Consider the following 24,865-nt stretch of genomic DNA (forward strand, 5'->3'; position numbering starts at 1 on the left):
GCCTCCCCCTCCTCCACCCCCCCACAAGGTAGGGCAGATTGCATGTCCACCCCTGCTGCATCCCCTTTTGCACCCCCTGCTGACCCTCTTCTTCCCTTCCAGGTTCCCGGGAACCTCAGGCTCATGCCCGTCCCATCCCGCCCACGCCTGCAATGGGACGATTCTCTGAATCCCTTGCGGATTAGTGTGGGCGGACTCCCAGTGCTGGCGTCCATGACCAAAGCGGCTGACCCCCGCTTCCGCCTGCGTTGGAAGGCCATTGTGGCAACCTCCCTGGCCCTGAGCCTTGTCCTGCTGCTCCTCTGCTTCCAGCGTTCGCCTTCGGCAAGCAGGCCGGTGCCTCTCACCGCTCACAACTGGCGTCTCGGGGCACTGCCCAGTGGGCGGTACAATGACACCTACCCCTTGTCGCCACCCCAGCGGATCCCGGAGGGCGTGCGCTACCGCATCGGACTCATTGCCGACCTCGACACGAACTCCAAGGGCCCCGGCGAGCACACCTGGTTCAGCTACTTGAAGAAAGGTTACCTGACCCTGTCGGCCAGTGGGGACCATGTCTCTGTCGAGTGGGACACCCAGGACCATACGCTGGAGTCTCACCTGGCTGAGAAGGGGCGGGGCATGGAGCTCTCTGAATTGGTAGTCTTCAACGGCAAGCTGTATGCTGTGGATGATCGCACTGGTGTGGTCTACCAGATTGATGGCACCAAGGTGGTACCTTGGGTGATCTTGTCTGACGGGGATGGCACAGTTGGCAAGGGTGAGCTCAGGTTTTGTGTCGGATACCCCAACGTCACTGTCATTCCCCAGTTTCTCAATGTCCGAAATATAACAGAGGCCACAGTAGAAGTGGGAATTCCCAGAATTCCCATGCCTTCGGTCACAAATATGACCGGCTCACAATTAGAACATAAGAAGAGGCTGCTGGATGAGGCCAGTGGACTAAAAAGTCCAGCATCCTGTTCTCCCAGTGGCCGACAGTTCCTCACAATGTCCTGCTTTCCAGGCTCAGCTGCATGCATTCTTTTTATTACCGTTGGGCTGTGGGACCCATTTTTAATTAAGAGGCAAAAGTTGTTGTTCATTTATTAGCACATTTGGTAAGATCATGGTGCTCATAATGCCAAGGTTGAAAGTTCGATCCCTGTATGGGACAGATGCATAGTCCCGCATTGCAGGGGGTTGAGCTAGATCAGGGGTCAGCAACCTGCAGGCCATGGGCCACAAGCGGCCCACGCGGGTTGTTTAAATGGCCCCCGAGCCACTCCTGAACCGAGCCGCCTGCTTGGCGAGTGCCTGTGCGCTGCGCTAAACCGGCGGAGTGGGGACTTGCTTCCGCGGCGCCAGAAATCGCATCTGTGCATGCGCAGATGCGATCCGGCCCACAGAGTGATATCCGTGGGAGTGAACTGGCCCAGGCGAGGTAAACCTTGTTGACCCCTGGGCTAGATGATCCTCAGGGTCCCTTCCAACTCTTCAACCATATTTTGAATGGAGCTCTGAGAAGTGAATTTGCCTCCCTACAATAGACACACCTCTCTGCTCCTTACAAGGGAGCTGTGGAAGCTTGGGTCCAGGTAGCTGGGGTGTGTATGTTTGACTGGAACCGTCATCTCCCCGGGCAATTAACACCATGTCTTACGCCTTGAACTCTTTTCTGTTTTCCCCAGGGTTTAAGGCTGAGTGGCTAGCGGTGAAGGACGAGCATCTCTATGTAGGAGGCCTGGGCAAGGAGTGGACGACCACCACAGGGGAGGTGCTGAACGAGAACCCTGAGTGGGTGAAAGTCATTGGCTACAAAGGTGACGTGGCTCACGAGAACTGGGTGGCCAATTACAACGCACTGAGGACTGCGGCGGGGATCAAGCCCCCAGGTGAGCAGTGGGCAGGTTCTTGGATTTGAAGAACTGGTTCAAAAGAAACATGCTGGCACCTGCGTCATTCTGCTTCTGGATTTTCTGAGCACTCTAGGTTTTGGTTCGTTCTTTGTATAGATGGGATTGGTGAATGACAGAGGGGAGGTCAGAGGGGGTATGGAATTTGGGGGGGGGGGCAGGAGGCTTCCGCGCAGGGAGAGTAGGCGGCGACTAGGCGTCAAAGAGCTTCTTTGCTGGAAGAAGTTCAAGAAACGCCCACTGACGGATTCTGCCAGCGATTGAGACAGCCACGGATGAGTGGCTGTCCAGACAGAAAGGGTTCACACCAGGTAACCCAGCCAGGTGTGGCAACGACTTATGCACGAGCAACCCCTAGAACCATTACAGATCCAGAAGCATATCTCTTTATGTGGAGACAGATTGTTGGTCCAGCTGGTCCTACTCACTGTCAATGTTGGTAGTAACTCTCCAGAGTCTGGGGCAGAGATCTTTCCCAGGTCTTCCTTGCCAGGAGTGGCTTAACTGGAGATGACGGAAATTGCATCTGTGAATGCATGTGCTCTGTACCACCGGTTCATATGCCCACTTCAAACTCAGTTCTTCATTCCCTCCATCTTCCAGTGTGTTTGGGGTACTCACATCACTGATGATAGGGATGCACTCATGCAGTATTGCTGCCACAAGCATTATGGGCTAGCTTGTAGTGAAAAGTTTTTTTTATTATGTGTTCTCTGTTTTTAGCTTGCGTTTTTATGTTATGAACCGCCCTGAAATCTACAGATGAAGGGCAGTATACAAATGTTAATAATAATAATAATAATAATAATAATAATAATAATAATAATATACCCATTCTCTTCCCCTTTGCCTCCTGTGGCTTCAGAGCCAGTGTGGTGTAGTGGTTAAGAGCAGTAGACTCGTAATCTGGTGAACCAGGTTCGTGTCTCCACTCCTCCACATGTAGTTGCTGGGTGACCTTGGGCCAGTCACACTTCTCTGAAGTCTCTCAGCCCCACTCACCTCACACAGTGTTTGTTTTGGGGAGGAAGGGAAAGGAGAATGTTAGCCACTTTGAGACTCCTTTGGGTAGTGATAAAGTGGGATATCAAATCCAAACTCTTCTTCATTGTATTTGCCCCTGGCCCGACTCCCTGCTTGACATTCACTTTTGCTCCATCCCTCCCAGGTTACCTGATCCATGAGTCTGCCTCTTGGAGCGAGACACTCCAGCGCTGGTTCTTTTTGCCGCGCCGCGCCAGCCACGGGCGCTACAACGAGCAGGAGGACGAGCACTGCGGCACCAACCTGCTGCTTAGTTCCGCACCGGACTTTGCCGACATCACTGTGAGCCGTGTTGGCGACGTCATCCCCACCCACGGCTTCTCCTCCTTCAAGTTTGTCCCCGACACGGATGACCAGATCATTGTGGCACTGAAATCTGAGGAGGACGCTGGGCAGGTGGCAACGTACATCACCGCCTTCATGCTGGATGGGCGTTGCCTTCTGCCTGAAACTCGTATCGGTTCCGTCAAATATGAAGGCATTGAGTTCATCTAATGAATTGAATGGGTGCTTTGGAGACAAGGTGGATGAGCTGGGTGTGGGGATGGGGCAGGAGGATGTGCCCCGGGATTTGCCCTCTTAATTCTGGCTCGGCTGCAAAGCATGGTGGGACTCTGAAGTGCTCTTTCATGGCATAGCTTTCACTTCTATAAAAGCAACTTGGTTTATTGCAAGTGTGGGCCTGTTTCTGTGCGGACCCCTAGTGGTGCAGGGTGGGCAGCGCCTTTGCAGTTTTTCATTTCTTGGCTTCATTGCACCCTGCAAGAAACTCCCTTGGTTTCAGTCCAGCTCCTTCCTGCTTTACTCAACTAGCCTGGTGATCTGGCAGGACGTACGTGAAGAATTGGCTTGATCCTATCCCTTCACTTTATTTTATTTTCTACAATTCACATGTGCCTTTGTTAGGAAAGGGAAACTTTAGCACTTGGCTGTCCAGCAGGATTATTATTCAGTCACCCAAAGGGTCTTCCTTGGCCCATCCCACTCCACCCCACAGTAGCCTTGGACCTTGGCTAGATGGGTACTTCTTTATGATTAGACATTGCTGATGAGACCTAGACCTCTGGTCTGGAGTATGTCAGATAACCGTAGAGGGGGTAAGAGAGCTGGGGAAACTGTTTGGAGCAAAAGGGTGCTCTGCGGTCAGCCCCCTTGTGGCTGCAGCAAAGGGATCACTTCCGTTAGCTGCTCTATGTAGTTCCTAATCTTGAGATACCCCAGACTCCATATAGGTGTGAACCAAAAAGGGTAGATTATAAGCCATACTCAGACTGCCGACCCATCTAGGCCCAGGTGTTTTCTTTTCAGCAGTTTGTTCTATCCAAGTCATTCCCAGAGTAGCCCCACTGGAATAAATGGACTCAGATTTGTCCATTGCACACAGTAATCCTGCACTGCTAAGGCCATTATTAGAAAGTTCTCATTTGAATCTTCCTTTCCCCCCTTTTTTTGGTTTAAGGTGGGTGGGGTTCAAGGTCAGGAAGCCAGCATCCTATTCGAGTACTACAACTGAAATAAAGTGTCCTAGTTTATTTTTGCTGCATTTGGCATTCCTTGTTCTCCACGTGTGATAAGACAGAGCATGTGGTCCTGAGCATTAACATCAGCCCTAGTAATGTGTTATGTATCTCAATAAATTATCAAGAGTTTTTCTAGTCCAAGAGCTTGTGATGGTTTTGCCTCCTGAAAGCACTTTATGGATTGTAGCAATGTTCTGATGATTTTCCTGTAGACCACAACGCTATAAGGCAGTAAACTACACATATTAGGTGCCTATTTTCTAACAGATAGGTTTTTGAACGTGTATGCAAGAAATGCCAAGTCTTATGAATGAACTTGAGAGGCTTCAGGTACCCCAAATAAACCCCAAGTGACCTTTGGTTTATGTCATAATGTATATAGTTGGAGACTTTGCCATTTTGTGTGTGTATTTGTGTGTGTGGCTTTATCCATTGTAGAGCTAAATCAGGGTCCCATCAGCGTATGGATTACCACTAGCGCAGCAAGGCTCCTCCTTCCTGTGCCCCCTCAGTCAGTTCTAGGAGTTTCCCCAACCCTTCAGAACAGATTTGGGGAGGATGGAAGGTGCAAGTGAGGAAGGACTTGACAGGATGAGTGAATAAAACATCACCCATAACATAGCAAGGCTATCTTACGCCACCAGATCAGCCATGGAGATATTTCCCAATCCTACTTAGAAGTGCCAGGGATTGATCCTGGGATGTTCTGTGCATAGTTAAACTATGGAACTCACTCCCACAGGAGGCAGTGACCGCCACCAACAGAGAAGAGGATTGGACAAATTCATGGAGGAGAGGGCTGTCAAAGGCTACTAGCCATAATGGTGAGGCTCTGCCACCACACATGGAGGCAGCAATGCTTCTGAATACCAGTTGCTGGAAACTGCAGGCAGGAAGAGTGCTCTTTTGTTTGAATCCTACTTGTGGGTTTCCTACAGGCATCTGGTTGGGCATCTATGGGGAGCAGGATGCTGGAGTAGATGGGCCATTGGCCTGATCCAGCAGGCTTTTATTGTGTGCAAATCATGCTCTACTACAAAGATACAGCCTCACTTCCCCTGTGTAAAAATGTATTCGGGCACATGGAATATAACATCCTAGTAGGGCTTTTCCAAGTTGGATGTTTCCAAAATAATCCCACCACAATACTTTTGGTTTATATCATAAACTAGTATGATAGTATGACAAAGGATGAGTTTATGAAAGGCTAATCACTAGATGGCAGCACTTGCGTGTAGCAAAACCAAGTCTTGAGATCATTTAATCTTATCTGAAAGGACCAGTCTTTGGTGGGGGATAGAGGTGGTTCAATAGTGTTACGTGCCACATCAGATCAGTGCGTTAGCATTTACTTTTAAGGATATATAACATTCAGAAGACAATGAAAAAGTGCAAGGCATGCTAAATAAAAATAAGAGAGTTTAGCACACAAAATTAAGATTTGATAGCATTTTTATAAACAGAACATTGTCAGAAAACTTAAATAGAACATATCTAGCTGTTTTTTGTTTTTTGTTTGCAATTGAACAGTGTCAGTTACATTTGCAAAACAATCTTGGACCTCTGTTGCTGAAGCATCAGGCTGAGACCTTGTTTTGACTGAGGAACTGAGAACCCATGGACCCAAGATCACAATATTGTACTGTACTTCATTAATTCAGAATAATCACTCCTAATGTGCAACAGAATTGCATTTGTGCATTAAAAAATGGCATCTCTTAAACTGCATTTTATTTTGACTGTACAAATGGGGACATGCTACATTACGATATATGTTGGGCTCCAACCAGCCTCAAACAAGAACATTAGGGTGCTATTCATTGTGTTTGTGTGTGTGTGTGTGTGTGTGTGTGTGTGTGTGTAGGGGGGAGATTTCAGGGGGAGGGGAGAAAAAAAAAAGACTATTCGCCCTCACCGTTTCCTATTGAAATCTTTCCCTGCTTTGTTATACATTGCTTGAGTTCAAGACTGTTTGCGCTTTCTAAACTTGAGCTCTTTCTTGTTATATTGTGAGTTTTGGGGTGTGGTGGGGTTCTCCACAGATACAAAAAGAAAGAGAAAAAGACATTTATTTCCCCTTCTCTTCAAAATTTCCCACAAAAGGTGTGTGTGAGAGGGTTTTTTAACCTCATGGCAAGGATCTACCTGACCACAATACTATTTCAGAAAATTTTAATAAATCTTTAGAACTTCCAGATTCTCAGCTTTCATTTTAAAAAGTTTCTAGCATTTGCAGAACCTGAGTTATGAGGCAAAATGTGCAGGCACCAGTCTTCTAGTTTTTCTGTGTGAGAAACTAGCTTGCCCCCCCCCCCCTTTCCAGTATTTTATTTTGCCTAACAACCTGAAAAAAAATCCTGAGGAAACCCATGCTTCTGAACTTCTTCCTTGAGACAATCTGGGCATTTGTCACCTTTTCTGCAATTGTTGTTGAACATTCAGGAAAAGTCAGTTCTTTGGGTTTTATAAATGCTGATCTGACTACTGAAGTACCAGTATGTCAGGAAGCTCATGGGGTAATTGGCTTTGTTGCCAGTGTGAAATTCTGTCAAATGACATAATTAACAATAACTTGATTCTAGAATACACTATTTTTCTGGAATACAAATAGGTTAACCTTGTTGAAATACCCTTAGGATGTTGTGTTGTTTGGGTTGTGGTTGATGTTATAAACTGCACTGTTAAGATATATAACTTTGTTGGGCAAACAAGTTTTTATCCTTCAAACTGAAGACAACATTTCTGTAAGATTCACAAGCCAAAATGATGTAATGTCTCCACAGTTTCCTTTCTTGCCCCCTTCAGATTTTCACATGAGTTGGAAGTTTGAAGTAGACTGGCAAAGGACACTCTTTGTCAGCCTGGTGCTCCTGTCTTTCTAGCTGACTTACAATTTTAAAGAAGAATAAGAATAGATCAGAACATTTATTATGTCCTGCGGCGTTATGCCCTAGGACCATCGAGTCCAGCATCCTGTTTTCACAGTGACCAACCAGATGCCTATGGGAAGCTCACAAGCAGGACATGAGTTCAACAGCCCTCGCCCTACTTGGGATTCCCAGCAATGGGCATTCAGAAGCATGCTGCCTTTGACACTGGAAGAGGTATATAGCTACCATGGCTAGTGGTCTTTGATAGCCTTATCTTCCATAAATTTGTCTTATCAAGAGCCTTATATTCATCAGAGTTTTGCCATCATCTGTGAAAATTGTGAAAGAATCCTTTCATGGAGCATTAAGAGATGTACCATCTAAGGTCTTCACTGTACTCCCTTGCAGTTGTGTGACCTGCGTTCCTCACAGTGGAATACCCCACCCTTGCAATTCTCCTATATTCTCATATATGATACAGAAAAGCTTTTAACAGCAAAGCAACCAACCAAAGGGCTACATATTTATCTGGCTGCCATATTAGAAACTGTATCTTTAATCAAGGGTGCAGACCTGAAACTATCTGAAAAATTAATACCTACAAAGTGATCTCTCTTATCACAACTTTACCATCTAAACCCTTAATACTTGAAACATGGATGTATGCCCACACCTGCAAAAGAAGCTGTCCCTAAGAAAAATAATCTTTATTTGCAGTATCCTCCTGGTGCAGCATGTTTAAATAATCTGCTTCTGTGTTACGATTTGAACGCCAGTAACTAATGGAAACGAATCTGGTATCTCGGGTCTTGAAGACCTCAGCAAAACCTCTAATATGTTTGTATTTTTTGCAAACCTTTGGGGAATGCAAAAGAGGGAATTCTCCAGAAACAGCTTATGTATTTGTCAGCAATGCATTATAGAAACTTAGTTGAAGGATAGAAAACAGAAACTTTCTGTTCCTCCTCTACTCCTTCTTAAAGGGCAGTTTCAGAACTCTTTTGCATCCTTGCCCTCACTCCTCTTTCTCAGAAGATCTTCAAGGCCAACGATGCATTTCCAAATTGCCAGCATCTTCCAGGGTAAGTACAAGAATTTGACGAGGAAAGCTAGGTGGCATAGATAGCAAGGGCCCAGAAATTGCCCCAGATGGGCAAGGTGTGTGTGACCAGATGTGAACTGAGGATAAAATCAGTTTGGAAAATCCATTTAAAATGCATCAGCAAAAGACGAGAAAATGCATTTCAATTTATTAATGCATAATTATGTGAACATAATCCACAAATAATATAAAAGGATAATCAAGAGGACCATATACATAAATTAATCTTGGGGGAGGGTAAATAAGAAGTATATACAGGTAATATAAAGTACAATGGTTACATGGGATAATAAAGTGTGAAACAAACTGTATTAAAATTTCAGATAAAATGGCTATTACATGCAAGGATTACAGGGTATAGGATCCAGAAACATGCAAATAGAAATTTAGTTAAACTAGAAGTAGAAGTAGGAGGAGGAAAAGGTTCAAAAATAAAATAATGAAGTCTAAACCTCACCCAGGAAAAAGATAAGTAACCTATAGAAGTAACCGATAAAAATAAAATCTAGGCAAAGTTGTCCATAGGCAGTAGCTCAGGAAAAACGCAACTGTGTAGAGAAGTAACAATCTTCCCAAAGATTAAACAGAGGTGTCTACATTGGGTAAGTGGAAAATTCAGCACAGAAAACCTAAGCCAGAGCAGAATCAGGGGACGAAACTTGCTTGCGTGAAATAGAGATGGAGCCAAGACGGAGTTCTGTGAAGAATAATGTGACGTATCTCTCAGCTCCCCCAAATCCCAAAAATCTTTCCCTGTTTGCTGATTGGTTCCTTTAATTTGTCCTTTACTCACAACTAAAAATTGGTTCTATACTGATAAATGCCATGTTGGGGCAGAAAGCATACCACTTTCCTTTAATGTGCAGGAACTTGCCAAGTGATGTGCTCCTGAGGTTTTGTCAGACTACACTGGGCCCAGACACAATTTTCAAAAAACCAACTTTATACCTTCTTCGCACTATGGTCCATTGTGCCACAGCTTGGCCAATGCCTAGTCACCATAGCAACCACAAGTCTTCCACTTCATTTCAGAATTCAGAGGTCTGGGCTGAGAAAAATATCTGCCTTCCCTTGCAGTGGAAAGCAGACAGTAATGTTGTTTATGAGCCAATTTGAAGCCAAAGACTTCTTCCCATCCATAGCTCTGCAGGTCTTGTTTTCAGTATCCCTGGATCTCCCCCAGCTAAGAACAGACCTACAAGTAGCCGCTAACTCTGGGACCTGTGCTTCCAGAGGGAAGTATCTAGGAACAGTTCAGGTGGCTAAATTTGAGAACCCCTAATCTCCCTGTGGGATGTGCTAACTTTTGTGCTTCCTGAAATCTGCATTGCTTGCTCCCTGCAGTGGTGCTCCCCAGGAAAAAAGAGGTATGTGCTTTAAGGATAATGTTGCTTCCCAATTGCTTTTTTGCAGATCCAAGTTCTGTAATGTGATGCAAAGATACAGGACAGATTCACATAGAGTGCACATGACTCCCCCCACCCCACCAAAGATTCCTGCAGTTTCCCCTCAAAGAGCTACAATTCCCACAACCCTTAACAAACTACAGTTCCCAGGGGTCTTTGGGGAAAATCCATGTGCATTAAATGTGCTTTAAATGCATGGTGCAGTCTGAACAAAACTCAGCATGAATTTTGAGTTTTATGAAGTATGGTGGCATCTTGTTTGGGCACAATCTGTAAATCAGTTTGGTTTATGATTTAGGGCGATCCAAAGCTTATTCTGTAGTGCAGTGGTGCTGACATGCTGTTTACTTATTCAGACCGCACCCGTGCCTTTGAATCAAATAGGGAACTCAAATAGGGAACTCAAAATTGCAAACTGGCAAATGGGGACCAGTTTCCGCTATATGCCTGAGCTTTCTGGTTGGAGCACTAAAGCAGGTAGCAGGGACATGTAAAAACACCGCATAAGCCATTCATGTCACTAAAGTTATAACTGTCCTGCTTGGTGGAGCAGAAGAGTGCACTGTTTTAGATTTGCAACCTCTGCTGGAATAATTTTACTTAATCTTTTCACTGAAATCTCAAGTTTCTTAAACTTTCAGTGTACTGGAAAAGGAGCTGGAACTCCTGTATGTTTTGTGGTTGCTGGTGTAGGGAGCCTGGAGGAACAGCATGAGAGGGAAGTGTTGAGTCTATGGAGGGGGAAAATACTTCTTCTTTCTTCTTCTTCTTCTTCTTCTTCTTCTTCTTCTTCTTCTTCTTCTTCTTCTGTTCACTACCATATTTTAGGGGTGGACTCAACATATTTGTCTGAAGTCTTTCTCCTGAACAGTGCTGAACTATATAGGTAAATAGAAATGAAGTACATACAGTTATTCTTGAGCTGTGTTGTGCTGCCAGCCACTATTCTGGTCCTCTTGCCAGTGTGGATCTATAACAACAACATATTATTATTATTTATACCCCGCCCATCTGGCTGGATTTTCCCAGCCACTCTGGGCGGCACCCAACAGAATTAAAATAACAATAAAACATCAAACATTAAAAACCTCCCTAAACAGGGCTGCCTGCAGTTTCTTATTACACGCCTGCCATGTGCGAAGCTCTTCAAATGAAAACCTCCTCCTTCTGCACTCTGATGCAGCAGTACTATGAATGAGTAGGGTAAATGACAGAGGGCACATTGCTAGGGTTGTACATGCTGTTTGCTGCAAATGCAAGTCCTGAGAATGCATCCATATGTGTGGATGTGCCTGCATTAATTAATTAGAAACCTGAGAATTTTGCCCAAATCGTAAAGCATGTCTTTGAAAATGTTTTAAGCTGGGGAATAAAATCTTCCTTGGTAACAATGGGCATTCTTGGCATCTACACACACTTTCCTTGCTCTGCCTGCCTTCCAGTCTGGGGTTCTCCCCTTGGGCTGAGCTGGACCTTCCCATGTACTTTAGATTCTGGTCAAACACTATGATCCTACAAAGTAGGTAATGTTGTATCTCTCTCCTTCAGGTTGGCTGCACAGGACTACATCTGGACTGCTAATTCTCTGTCTGCTATGCTCTGGCTCAGATGACTCACTCCGTAAGTGTCTTTGTGTCCTCAGGCTCTCTGATCCTTCTCTGTTCAAGCAACAGCAGCTGTCATGGCCGTTGGGAATGGGACAAAGCTACAGACAGGTTCCTGACTCTTGGCTGTATGACCGCATGTCTTGGCTTGTGTTGCTTTCAAAGAAAAAGCCAGGCAGTTCTGTTCCATCCAGACTTTCTCACAGTGGCAGGACTCTATTAACTATGGATCATACCTGCATAGGAACCTGTTTCACAGCTGTGGAGCCTGTGGTCCTCCTGAAGTTGCTGGACCACAACTCTGATCATGACTGACTTTTGGCCATGCTGGCTGGGGGTGATGGGAGTTATAGTTCAACAAATATCTTTGGGGCCAGAAGTTATCCATCCTGACTTAGGTCCCCCTCCACTTTTTCTATTGCTTGTGGGAGAGTGGGCATGAAAGCTGACATTTGTTTGAATTCCATTAACTAGGAAACTCCTTCCCAATAATTAAATACAGCATTAATGCCAAACATTAATGCAATAATGTATGGAAGTTTTCTGTCCAATGATCTCTAGCACACTCAGCATGAAACCACTGCTTGCTTATGTATTTTTATACACGTGTTATCCATGTATTTTATATATAGAGAGTGGGGGAAGGCAAGGAAAGCCAAAACAGAGTTACCTTGAATTGCACAAATATTGTACTATTTCTTTCTATACGTAAAAGGTGTGTGTGTAGATCAAAATATTCAGGAGGCCCCATGTGACTTGAGCCTGGGCATACCAAGCAGATCCATATCTGGAAATAGTTTTTATCTACCAGATTATTTCCATACATCTAATGGGCCTGGGTTATTCCCAGAATAACTGACGAAGCTAACCTTTCCTTCCTTCTGCTCACACAATTTTACCAATACTTTTACTGGTATAGTCTTGAGTTGTTAGAACTGATGAATGTTAATTCCAGCCTCCAGTTTTTCTGTGTGAATTTAGATAATAAATATCTGCATGCATATCCAGGACAGTGCCTGACATACAGGAGCAGCTAGCATTTGACAGTATACAACAGCTGACTTGCAGTACCATTCGGTAAATTTTTGACTAACCCTATTCATTCTTAAGCAGTTATTAAATGTCCTCTAGAACGACATGGAGAAACATACACTGAATTGCGATGTAAATTTTGATTTTGACATTAAAATGTGAGGAAGTTCTGTCATCCAAATCTGATCCAAGAAATTAGAGCAATGTATTAGATTCTGAATTTTGTTTCATTAAAAAAAAAAAACCTGCAGTAATTCACAGTAGCAGCTCTAGAATTCCATCCGTGCTCATAAATAGAATCAGGTCCCACAATTTCAGAATAGGTAGAAGAGGGCAGGGTAGAGAGGTATCCATTCAGTTCAATTCAAGGATGCTATGACTAGCTCTCTGGCACCTCAAGCTTCTTCTTGTAGCTTGTAGTCTGCTTCTGTTAGCCTTTCACTTTTTGTGTCATCTACTTACTACAGATCTATATGATGGAGCAGTTCGGCTGGCTCAGGGAAACTCTCTCACTGAGGGCCGTGTGGAGATCTACTATAATGGCGAGTGGGGGACAGTATGTGACGATGGCTGGGATATTATGGATGCACACGTGGTCTGCCGTTCCCTGGGCTTCATGAATGCAGTAGAAGCAAAGCAAGGGGCAGCATATGGGGAAGGTAGAATACAGATTTTCATCCCTTATGATATAGAATAGTGTATGTACGCTACTGTTTCCTTTACCCTGCCCCATTGCTTCCTAGACCCAAATCCTATTTTACCTGGGTGTGTTTAGCCTGGAGAAGAGAAGATTAAAGATGGTATTCAACTAAATTTTACTCAGAGTTGACCCATTGAAATTAATGAATATGACTAAGCAGGGTCCATTCATTTCAATGAGTCTGCTTTGATTAAACACCACCCTATAGGAAGACATGGTTGTTGTTGTTTAGTCGTGTCCAACTCTTCGTGACCCCATGGACCAGAGCACGCGAGGCACTCCTGTCTTCAGAAGACATGGTAGTGGCCTTCAAAAAATCAGAAGGGCTGTCACACAGAAGACAGAACATATTTTTGTTGTTGTGGCTTCAAAAGTTGGGACTAGAACCAATTTGTGGAAATTACAGAGAAGTGAATATTCTCTAACATTAGGAGAAACCTCCTAACCATAAGAGCCGTTGGACAGTAGAACAGGCTGTCACATAGGAGGCAATGGGCTGTCCTTCAGTGGAGACATGGAAACAGGCTGAGCCCCTGTCTGTATGGGACCTTTCCCATTCTTTTCTCATCCTCAATTTAGCCCCCCCCCCCTCTTCCTCCCTATGGAACTCCCTTCCCTCCAAGATACAATCTGTGGGGTCTCATGAGTTTTTGCTGCCAATTAATACATACTTTTTCACCTAGGCTGTTGTTTTCTTTAACTGAATGCTACTCTTTGCATCTTGAATTTTGTACAGTGATACCTTGGTTCCCAAACGGCTTAGTTGTCAAACAAATCGGCTCCCGAACGCCGCAAACCCAGAAGGAAGTGTTCTGGTTTGTGAATGTTTCTCGGAAGCCAAACATCCTCCGCAGCTTCTGCTTGAGTGCAGGAAGCTCCTGCAGCCAACTGGAAGATGCGCCTTGGTTTTTGAATAGTTTCGGGAGTCAAAACCACTGTACTTTGTTTTAGAGCACTTCCAGATGGCACATTTATTGAGCACTCATAATGATTTGTTTGCAAAAAGTTTATGGTGAGGTTATACAATGCCAGAAGTTTATCTAAGTATTTGTGATTTCTTTGCAGGAAGGTTATACAACGGTGCTCTAAGTGATTGTTATTTCATGCTTTCCAGTGCTTTTTCGAATCACTTGCCTTACCACAAAAAGTCCATGGAGGATTTATTGTACAAGAGCGCCTGTTATTTGGGCAGTCTGAATTTGCCAATATGCAATTGAATCCCATTCACAAAAATGCAGCAGTCTGGAAGCATCCTTGGACTTTTTTGTTGTGAATATTAATTGTGTAGTATTTTAACCACTTTTGAAATGTTTAAATTCTCATTGTAATGTGCTTTGTTAGGCACGTTGCTTGAAAAGGGGTATATAAATACACCAGCCAGATAGATAGATAGATAGATAGATAGATAGATAGATAGATAGATAGATCTCTAACTCTTATTTTGTGAGAACAATTGTTTATTTTTAGTTTCTAAACGTTTAAAAGCGCAATGCTTCTGCATCCAAGTCAGTGCAGCATGACGAGCATGCAACTGAGCTCTGGCTCTGAGGAAGGATTGAGCACAATTGATCTTTGCTGTAAATTGGAGGCATGTTTTGTATGTTGGAAATTAATACAAGCCTCAGCTCCACTTCTGACCTACAATATTAGCAGTGGGCTATATCGAGTCAATTGTCTTTCTCTTTCTCTGCAATCTACAACATGGGGCTATCATTTATTGTTCTCTACTCCCTATCTCTGGTGTGACAGACTGCTGAGTTTGTTTTCTTCACAGGACTGGGTCCCATTCTTCTAGATGATGTCGATTGTAATGGGACAGAGAAGTCTCTTGTACAATGTAGATCTCAAGGCTGGTTGTCGCACAACTGCGGACATGGGGAGGATGCAGGAGTGGTGTGTGACAAGAGTGAGTCCTCAGTGTGATGTGGTTAGCTGTGTCATCAAAATATCCTAGGGTCACAGGTGTCAATGGTGGCAGCAGGGAGCATAAAATTTACCCAATTTCAGATAGGGGGTGCCCAGGTAGAACTACTACTACCTTGCTGTACCAGTTCAAACCTAGCCCTGCTGGTTTTGCTATGTCAGTCTGTTGTTCATTATTTCAGTTTTCAGATGCTTTTGAGTGACAGCCAAAAGTGCCTGTTTGGCAATGGAACAGATACCTGCCTCCATGCAACATGAATTCCCTTTCCTCTCCTCACCCCTGCAGCCCCCCCCAATACCCTCAGATCCACTCCAGAAGGTTGGGGAACCCAACAGAGGTGATGATGAAAGGAGAAGAGAAGTTCCATTGTGCTTGCCAAATGCTGGCTATCACTGTTTGGCAATACACCTAAACTAATTCCATACATTTTTATTTATGCAAGTAAAGTAATTTCCCTGCTGCTATTGTTCCATAACCCTCTCTCTCATTTTGGAGTGGGGCTATTGGTTATTGCATATTATACCGCAAATTCATGGTCAGCAAGGTTTCCTGTTTTCCCCATGACTCATTTTTGTTTCCATCATTCCAGAAACTGAGTTTTTCCTGGATCATTCCAGAGGTTTTCCTGAGGACCTTGGTAAACTGTATGACAGCCAGCAGGACTGTGACCTCAACATCACTGTGCTGATAGCAGATAACAACACTGAAGTCCTGAGTCTGTGTGCACATAGACTGATTCTTCGTACAAACAGTGAGACCAGCCTTCTTCTCCAAGGAAGCACACTGAAGGTAGATGAAGAGTGCCTGCCCAATGTGAACAGCTTTCTCAGGTAAGAATAGCAAGGGTTTGACATAGCAAGTCTGATTCTCCTGACTTTCTATGCATTCTGTGCATCAACATAAGGCTGTAATGGGCAGTATTTGAGCCATACAGGAGGACCACACTGTTCTATTAGCTCCTTCACTAAGTTGATCTAAAACAGAGCACTCACTCAGACAACAGAAGCACCTCAAAAGTCTTCTGCAAAATGTGTTCAGTCTGAAGGGCACAGAAAAACATCTGTGTAAGGGCCAGCATCTCTGCTTTGTGTGTCAGGCAGGGGCAGGGATTGTTTTCAGGTATTTGCAGGTAATGTGGGGCTTACCCCCAAGACTGAATCTAGTTCAGCTAAGTTACAGGCTTAACTGTAATAAATGATCTAGTGGATCACACTGGTCTTGCTTGTTGCCTTCCCCTTTCTCCTTATGGTCGGAAGGTAATGAAAACTAAGCATGTCAGTAAGTCCTCACTTTTTTCTATTGCTTGGATTTGGATTTGAGGCACCACAAACATTCTTTTCAAAGTCCTGAGTCTTTCTCTTTCAAAACCCATCATGATAAAAATAAGCAGCTGCTGTATAGCCATTATCTCACTTCTTAAGTTTCCTTCTGTTCATGCAGGTACTTCTACTCACGGCAGATCAGAGTGACACTGCATTCAGTAAAGTGCTTCCACAAGCTGGCTTTGGCCTACGGAGTTCCAAGCCTGCAAGCGTACTGCATCCAGGTCTTCCCCAACTTATTTCCATTGGACCCCACTTTTCATGTTCACCTGAAGATGTACAACTACAGCCTGGCCAGTGGAGATGCCCAGCTGCAGGATCTCACCGTGCAGCACCTAGCCTGGAACTGTGAGGCCTTGACTCGCACTGAGGCCTGGTTGGCCCTGACGCCAGAGATGATGGAGGCCCTGCTGTCCCGTACAGATGTTGTGATTCAGAATGAATGGTCCCTGCTGAAAGCTCTGGACCAATGGGCTCATACCAATGAAATAAAGGAAGGCCACGTGGAAAAGATCCGCTTTCCTATGCTTTTGCCAGAGCAGCTGCTGGAGCTCCAGTTCAACCTGACCTTTTATGAGACTTATAAGAATATTTTCCAGAGGAAGATTATGGAGGCTCTTGAATTCCACACAGTGCCACTCAGATTCCTAGAGCAGTACAAGCTCCATGACCTCACAAGTGATTCACACATTCCTCGTTTTTACACTGAGCCCACTTGGAGCATGCACCTAAGCTAAGGCTTCTGGTTGCAGCAGTATTTTCTTGGATCCCAAGTCACCCAGCAACTTGAAACAAACAAGCACCCTAGCTTTCTTTTCAAGATGCAGAAGATAACCTGGGCCTTCAACTACCACAGCCCTGAACAAAACCACCAAAATGGTACATGCTCTTCCTCAGACATTACCCCTGTTAGCTATCTTGCACTGGAAGGTTCTTCTGATGACACCATCCATTACAACAACAAAGCACTCTTGCTCTGCCAAAGTTCCTATATCGCAGGTATTGTCAGTTTTCAAAATGATACGGCCGTGGTTCCCAATGGCACCTTGTTCCCATGCCCAACTCGCTACTCAGGTTTTATTGTTGTGGTGCGTCCTAGTTACAAGCTGAACACATAAAAGGCTAGCATTCTCTGTTGCAGGCAGAATATATAACGTCAAAATCTGCCCTTGAGGCACATCTCATAGCACCTCAGCTTCTATTGTTGTCCTAGCTGCTTCTCTAACTGTTGATTCAGCATTGTGTCTTGATAGTCCAAGCCAGCATCTATATCATGGTGAGCTAATTCAAAGTGGATAGGTAATTTTATTTACCCTTGAGTTTGACAGATGCATCTACAATTAATCCTAATTAATTGAAGTCCCCATGCTGTTGGATGTGCATTCCCTGCCCCTTTATATCCCCCTAGCTTGAGATTCTCTCTTAATAAAATTTGAAAAACAAGTTGCCAACATTCGCTTTCAATATTATTATATTATTAACATTGATTTATTAATTGCCTTCTAAACCACCATCTCAATAAGATTTACATATGAAACAATTAAAAACAGTTAAAAATACAAAAATGAGCACATTTTTAAAAAGACTAAATCTCTAAGAAGTGGACACTCGTGGCAAAGACCCATTTAGCCTGTTGGAACAAAAATGTCTTCAGTTGTTTCCAGAAATTGCAGATTCTGAACATGAATGATATTCCAAAGAAAAGGGGTAGCAACACTAAAAGCTACACATTTTTGGTGATCCAAAAAGCCACCACCATGCCATTCTTCTAAAGATCTCAGACAAAAATGTCTTTGAGCATTCACAGGATGACCTTACCATAGAGTCAGCTGCTATTCTGAAAAACTGACCTAACAGCAGTGCCTCTGAACATGTGCAAAGTATGTTCGCCTTGTGAAGGGCACTAGTTTCTTTCTTTTTGTAACCTCGTAGAATTAAAGAATCCCTGTCTTCACGCAGTTTCTGTGATAAGCCTACGTAGCTGGGAGGGGAAAACTAGTAGTCATGTACAATACTTCAATCCTGTCCAGGAGTGCCATCTTGGCCCCACGACTGTGGGCGCCTGAGGCCATGGGTGCCATGCAACATGCATGGCCCTGGCGCTGAAATTTGTGGGTGCCCAGCCCCTTCATGGGGAATTTTATGGGTGCTCAGGAACCCAGGGTCCCAGGGAGTCAGCACCTATGATCCTGTCAGTGCTTACTTTGAAGTAAACCACTCCAGGGCTTAGTACAGCTATGTACAGTATTCATACGACTACAGCAGTAAAAGAATGGAAAGATTTATTCAGAAAACACTGAACAGAACATAAATTCAGGCATATAGATCAGCAGTCTAGCAATAAAACTTCTCACATAGTGGAAAAGGGTCAAAGTCAGAGATGCAGGGTTAAAACATTTAAAACTTTTAGATTTCCTAGAAAATTACTAAGCCACATGTGTATAGACTTCAGCCTTCTCAGTCTGAGATCAACTGTCAATCTGCCAAATTGGTTTCAGCTGGTTGTTTGCTCATGCTGCTCTATCTCTAGGTGAAAAAGCAGACGTCATCTATAGGTGGAAACAGTGACAGCTCATGCCCACTGGACCTGGTAGGGCTGTTAGGAAGTCAGGGGTGTGTGCTCAATTAAGTCTCAGTGCATGACCAGTTCTAGTTTTCTCCCTAGCCTTCTCCCTTGCAAAGATACCACGGGGACTTAAGCTTTGCAGTTGTACAAATACTTAAGCAGTACCTACCTAAACTGAAAAGTGTCTTACAGTACTTTGCTTCTGAAGAGGTCCCGGCTGTCACAGTTGATTCTCTGTGGGAGAAAAGCTGCATTTCAATGCAAAGGAAACAGTGCAAATGGGAAAAGAATGTGATCAATTACATATGGTTTGTGGACTGAAAGCAACGAAAACAGCAAATATTTATCATGTTTGCTGTATTGATTTCCGGTCCAGACATGGGGCAAATAAGCGAACACTGATCATTTGTACTCCTGTTTCCATTTGAATTCTCTGACATTCTTGCCAAGGGGATGTTTAGCACCATGTCTAGTTTGGTTGTTAGCATTAGTCATAGAGTTGCTCAGACCAGGAAGCAGGCTGCTTGACCCGGAAGCTTTTAAAGGGGCTCTGGGCACACTTCCTGTCTTGCAATGCTGTGGCCTGCTGCCAGAAAAATGATTCCATGTCCACCATTTCTTCTAGTTCCCTTCTCTCATCAGAGTACACAAGCCAAATCCTTGCTTGCTATATCTGAGTTCTGGCTTCCAAATCTGGAGGAATTTCCCACAATATAAGGCATCCCTCCTGTGCTGGGGATAATACGACCAGATTCCCTTAAATAATTTATACAATAACATGAATGATTTCTATAAATAAGTGCATGCAAAGTTACCATGGTAGAAGAAAACTAAATAAATAAAAACTGTATGTGCAATTGCCATCTATCCCACATCATATCACATCACATCAGTATCTGTATTTATGTCCATTCTACTGGCTATACAGTAATCCCTTGGCAGTTTAATAATATATATTGATAGGACACCCACCCCCTGACTTTGTGGCTGCAAAGAAGCAGGTTGTTTGATTGCCAGGATCTCTTACCTCTTTCTTTTATTTAGTTTTCCCCCTCTGGTGCTCTTATGCCCCTTGGGGAAGGGCTGTAACTCAGTGATATAGTGTCTGCTTTGTGTGCAGAAGATTCGAGGTTCAACCCCCGGCATCTCAAGGTAGGGTTGAGAAACACTCCTTCCTTAAACGCTGGGGAGCCACTGCCTGCCAGTGTAGACAAAACTAAATAAGAAGGACCAATGGTCTGGTTCAGTATTAGACAGCTTCCTATATGTCTCCTATATGTTGCACATAAGGATAGGGATGGTTTTCCAGCTCCAGAGAGATTTCCCTCTCTTCCTCAGAGGCGGTTTGCGACACACATAGCAAAAAATGTGTCATTTCCTGAGCATGATCAGCATTTTAAAAGTTGCTTTAATGGTTAAGGTGAGGGTGAGTCCAACAATGAGCACTGTCAGCACTTCAAACAGGAAAGCAACACCGCAAAAGCTGAAGAACAAAGAGAACCTGATTGGCCACAAATGCCTTGCAAGGGACAACATCTTAGCAGTGATCCTGAGGACATTTGCCTCTCATATATTCTGACAATGTAGGCTGTCTCTGCACATGATTCCCATCATGTGAGTGAGAAGCTCTTCTATCTCTTTCAAAAGTCTTCCTCCTAAACACATCCAGGGCTGGGGCTCTTCCTTAGTTTTCCCTAGTTCTGTATCAATTCATCACTCCTGTGCCTGTTTTTCTCTCATAAAAGTTCAGGAAAATGTTTTGCCTACTTTTGAGGGGAGGGCCTGCATTTACTTTTTAAAAAAATATTTAGTGGTAAATTAGCAAATTTACAAATTTGTTCTTGTTCTTAAGGTATCTTCCACAGCAGAGCCCTTTAACGCTGCTGAGGAATTTCACTTGAATCAAAATGGAGGCTCCACACAGCACTGAATTTAGCTTTCTATTTTCCAATAATGCTGTTCTCCACGGTCAAGATCCTTCTATGTTTGCTTACAAGCCCTATTCAGTAAAGGTCCCTTTGAATGTTAAATTAAAACCCTGCCAATGTTATTGCTTCCTGTTGATCAAAGCTGGAGGATTACTGATTAAAAGCCTGTTAATTGCCTCTTGAATAGGGATCAGAGGCAGCATGCCAATGAGTACCAGTTGCTGAGAAACAGCCGTGGGAAGGGGGCTATTGGTCTCATTTTTTAAATAGTAAGATAGTTTTATTTCATCATTACAAACTCAAAAAAGAAAAGATAATTAGACATTAACAAGTAATTAAAGTCCCCCCCCCAAAGAATCTGACATTGGGGCAATTAAGGAAAGACTATTCAACAGGCAATTTACAGGCCACAGTCAACAGGAAATAAAGGCACAGCCCTTTAAATAGAGACCTGCCCATCCACACTAGACATACAAATGCCGTGATTGCATTTTATTTCAATATTGTAGGTCAGGAAAAAAACAGAGGACGGCCTCCTGTTTCCCCGCCCCAACCTATAAAATTGCAATAAAATGCAGTATCTGTAATTTTTTTTGCCCTATGTGGAGCCACTACTTTCATATCCTCTTATCCAGGATAGGGATGAGTCATTGTGGGAAAGCTAGATGTGTTGTTGTTGTTGGTTTCTAAACTGCCCTTTACCCCATAGGATCATAGTGTGGTATACAGCAAAGTAAACACATCACAAATGCAATAAAACAGATTTGAACCATAGCATCAAATTCACCCACCCCTCAACTACAAATCAGCAGTGGACATTGTTCCAATACCCAAGCCTACCCTTGTCCCCTAAACATCAGCATAAAGAAGTACATATTGAGCCATCAGCAAAAGTTCATCAATGAAGGACACAGCTGTATTCCCAAGGTGAGGGAGTTCCACAAATTGTCCAGGGCTGGGGGAAGAGGGCACAGAGAAGGTCCTCTCCAAGGTCGCCACATGATGAGCAAAGCTTATCTGTGGAACCATAAAAAGGGCCTCCCCTGCAGATCATAAGGCCAGGACTGGCAGGTATGAGAAGAGACTGGTGCTTTTTCATGTATTTTGGTTTTAAATTGTCCAGGGCTTTGTACATCAGAGTTTAGCAGCAAATAAGCAGCCAGTATAGCTCCGGGAGGACTGGCGTTACATGAATTCCCCTTGCTGTATCACTCAAAACTCTAGCAGCTCTGATCTGCACTAGTTGCAGCTTCTGGAGGATCTTGAAGGATAGCCCAACACAGAGGATATTACAATAGCCTAAACAGGAGGTGGGTAACTGTGGTTGGGCTATCCTGGTCAAGGAAGTGTTGCAGCTGATAAACCAGAGATAGGTGGAAATAGTCACTCCTAGTCACCTACTCTCCAGTGACACAGCTAGAACCAGGAGTGCCCTGCAATTCTGCCTAAAACATGCTGTTTCTTTAATTCCCAGGTTGGTTCCTAATCCAGGATTTCTATGAATCTGTACTGCAAGTGTTAATAAACCAGAATGATTCTGGATGAAACCATTATAGGGATTTGTGGGGCTTACCCTGCCATTTGGCAGAATGAAGCCATCTGCTTTAGGCAGCATCATAGGGTGGGGGGAACTGATGAAAGCTGAATTTGCTGCCTGAATGATAAAGCAGGACTTTCTAAAGTGTTGGCCCTAGCAGGGTGGGGCCCCCCACTTGTGCTCTGATTCAGGCAGGAAAATGTTTTGGATGTGCACCGAGAATTTGGTTAGAACAGCTCCCTCCCTCCCCCCACCTCATGCCTGGGTCTGTGCTAGTGGGTGTGGGAACTGCAGATGTCTGAGTTCCAGGATTGGACCAGCCCTTGGCCTGTGTTTACTAAGTGTCCACGCTTTCTGTGCTGTGAGCAATAAAGCCCGCAAATGACTGCACATGTGTTTCCATTTATCTCCAGCCATGACTCACTGCTGGGCGCTCAGCCGGCTCCACTCCCTGGCCGTCAGCAGGACCCGCCTCCACCCTGGCTTCCTGACCTTAGCATTGTCAAAACACTCATGCAGATCCTTCTGCGCCTGTTGCAATTTTTCTGCACATCCCCGGGGCATTCTGAGGCTGCTGTACTGCGACTGGACCTCCTTCTCTTCGGCAACCTTGGTCTGAATTCAGAACATGGGGGCTGGGAGGGACCAAGTGGTCAATGCCCTTGGCACGTTCAGAAATAAGGATGGCGTGGGAAAAGGTCAAGATCTGGTGACTACATGAAGTGCCAAGGTAGAGCAGCAGAGTTAAGACACAGCAATGTTTGCCCTTGCCTGTTTTCAACAGATGTGAGTTAGAAAGGAGCTCAGGGCAGTCCCGATTCCCAAGGAGGGGAACAGATTACAGAAAAGGGGGAGAATATTTTTTTCCTTTTGTAAAATGGATCACATGCTCATCATGAGCATGCTGCTGATCTTGAATGGCCAGGCTTCCCATCAATATAGAAGCCATCAGTGGAGGTGACCAATTAGGGAGAACGAGGCACTGCCTCAGTTCGACCCACAGCCCCTGCCTTCTTACTTACAACCAGTCCAGAGGGTGGCCTTGGCTGTCAGCTTTGTCTTCCTTAGTCTCAGCAGGGAGGAATATAGGGACAAAACCAGAATGAAATGGCTGTGTTTGCGCCTGTCATTGGCTTTGGCTCCATTTCTGGTGACCTTATGCTCTACCAGTCCTAATGAACATCAGTCACCACTGGAAGTCAGTTGCTGCTGCAAGGAAGAGGCATCATTCAGGGTACCCCTAATTCTTTGGAATTGTTTGAGGAAAAACCAGGGGGGAAGCTTGTGGACAGCTTAGATATAGGGAATGCAGCGCCCAACACACACACTGCTCCTTCAGCATGTTCAGGCCATAGCAGACCCCTAACTTACATGGAATTACCTGGAACATGGCCAAGATGAATCTCTATGTGTGTGAAGAATATACAAGACTGTATGTTGTACAACTCACTTCAACTTAGTTAAAGTGCTTGGGAAGGCCTCTCAAGCTTATGAAAGGGAGACTCTAGAACATAGTATCTGAGGCTTTTGCCTCTTGAGGTCATGTCGTTCTCACTTTCCTCTGTGACTAGACTCATGGTCTGAGGATTGAGAAATCCCTGTATTTTGGAAAGCAGCAGAAGCCACTTGGAAGAAGAAGCTGGGCAGTCTCCTGCCTTGCTGCCAACAGCTGAAATGCATTTCCTCCTCTTGCTATGAGATTCCATCTGGCACAACAAGGGTGGGAACTTAGCATGTTTTTAAGAGTTGAGCTGCAGCGCTGAAAACAACTTCCGCAGCTTAATTCGAGCCAGGTCTCAATGACATTTCACCTCAGAAACTATTTTCAGGGCTATGGTTCATCCCTAAAACATGAAGAGGAGTAACAAATAAACAGGGTGCCACTGTGTATGTGCAGAAGTCCTCTGTCTCACTGGAGTAATCATAACTAGCTCCCCAACATCTGGGATTAGAAGGCTGGTAGCAGTAGACCAGCTGATGGAATTCCAGATGATGATTGTTTTCAAAATCTTTGATTCATCACTGATAACAAAGATCAAGCTAGTTTAGAAATTTCACATTCTGATCTGGAAGCACTTTGGTAGCCCAGTGGTGAAGCTGGTTTATATATTCTTCTAGAATGCCTAGCATTTATATGCTGGCATTAACCAACTTCCTCAGCCCCCTGGGGAAGACAAAGGTAGAGAAACTGAAGGGACCAATTCACTGATTTTCTCCAAGAGAAGGAAAAATTATCCAATAATTTCTTGGTGGTCAGACTCAGTATTATTAGTGGCACTAGCACAGATTCTTTCTCTACCCAGCCCCTTTTTTGGTACAGTTGGAGAAATGTGTTGTGAAAGGGGGCATTATTGGTTTCTTTCTGTTCTTATTTTTATCATGTATTTTGTGGGGGTTTTTTAATTGTAATTTTAT

General features: G+C 44.3%; 2 protein-coding genes and 1 long non-coding RNA gene across 4 annotated transcripts in view; 2 read left to right on the forward strand and 1 right to left on the reverse strand.

The window, feature by feature from the left end:
* The window catches only part of CANT1 (calcium activated nucleotidase 1), a 158,704-nt gene extending 154,104 nt beyond the window's left edge, over positions 1-4,600 (forward strand). For both annotated transcript variants that reach the window (XM_081849820.1, XM_081849819.1), the window contains 3 exons: positions 103-760; positions 1,671-1,874; positions 3,064-4,600. In XM_081849820.1, the coding sequence (XP_081705946.1) occupies positions 124-760; positions 1,671-1,874; positions 3,064-3,434 (1,212 nt within the window). In that variant the 5' untranslated portion in view covers positions 103-123 and the 3' untranslated portion in view covers positions 3,435-4,600. The remainder of the gene's footprint in view (positions 1-102; positions 761-1,670; positions 1,875-3,063) is intronic.
* A 3,654-nt stretch (positions 4,601-8,254) lies between these two features.
* Positions 8,255-17,862, forward strand: LGALS3BP (galectin 3 binding protein). The gene is given in 7 exon segments (XM_081849721.1): positions 8,255-8,411; positions 11,386-11,457; positions 12,941-13,132; positions 14,948-15,079; positions 15,687-15,927; positions 16,538-17,153; positions 17,157-17,862. Coding segments are annotated over 7 exon segments (1,665 nt in total). The 5' UTR covers positions 8,255-8,380; the 3' UTR covers positions 17,538-17,862.
* Positions 17,863-18,684: 822 nt separating this feature from the next.
* Positions 18,685-24,172, reverse strand: LOC309335103. Its single transcript, XR_014153344.1, has 2 exons — positions 20,013-24,172; positions 18,685-19,219 (listed from the first exon to the last, which is right to left on the reverse strand). It is a non-coding gene; the product is annotated as an uncharacterized lncRNA (long non-coding RNA).
* Between the last annotated feature and the right edge of the window lie 693 nt (positions 24,173-24,865).

The sequence above is a fragment of the Podarcis erhardii genome (genome assembly GCF_964252035.2).
Source record: "Podarcis erhardii genome assembly, chromosome: 2".
NCBI classification, from domain to species: Eukaryota; Metazoa; Chordata; class Lepidosauria; order Squamata; family Lacertidae; genus Podarcis; species Podarcis erhardii.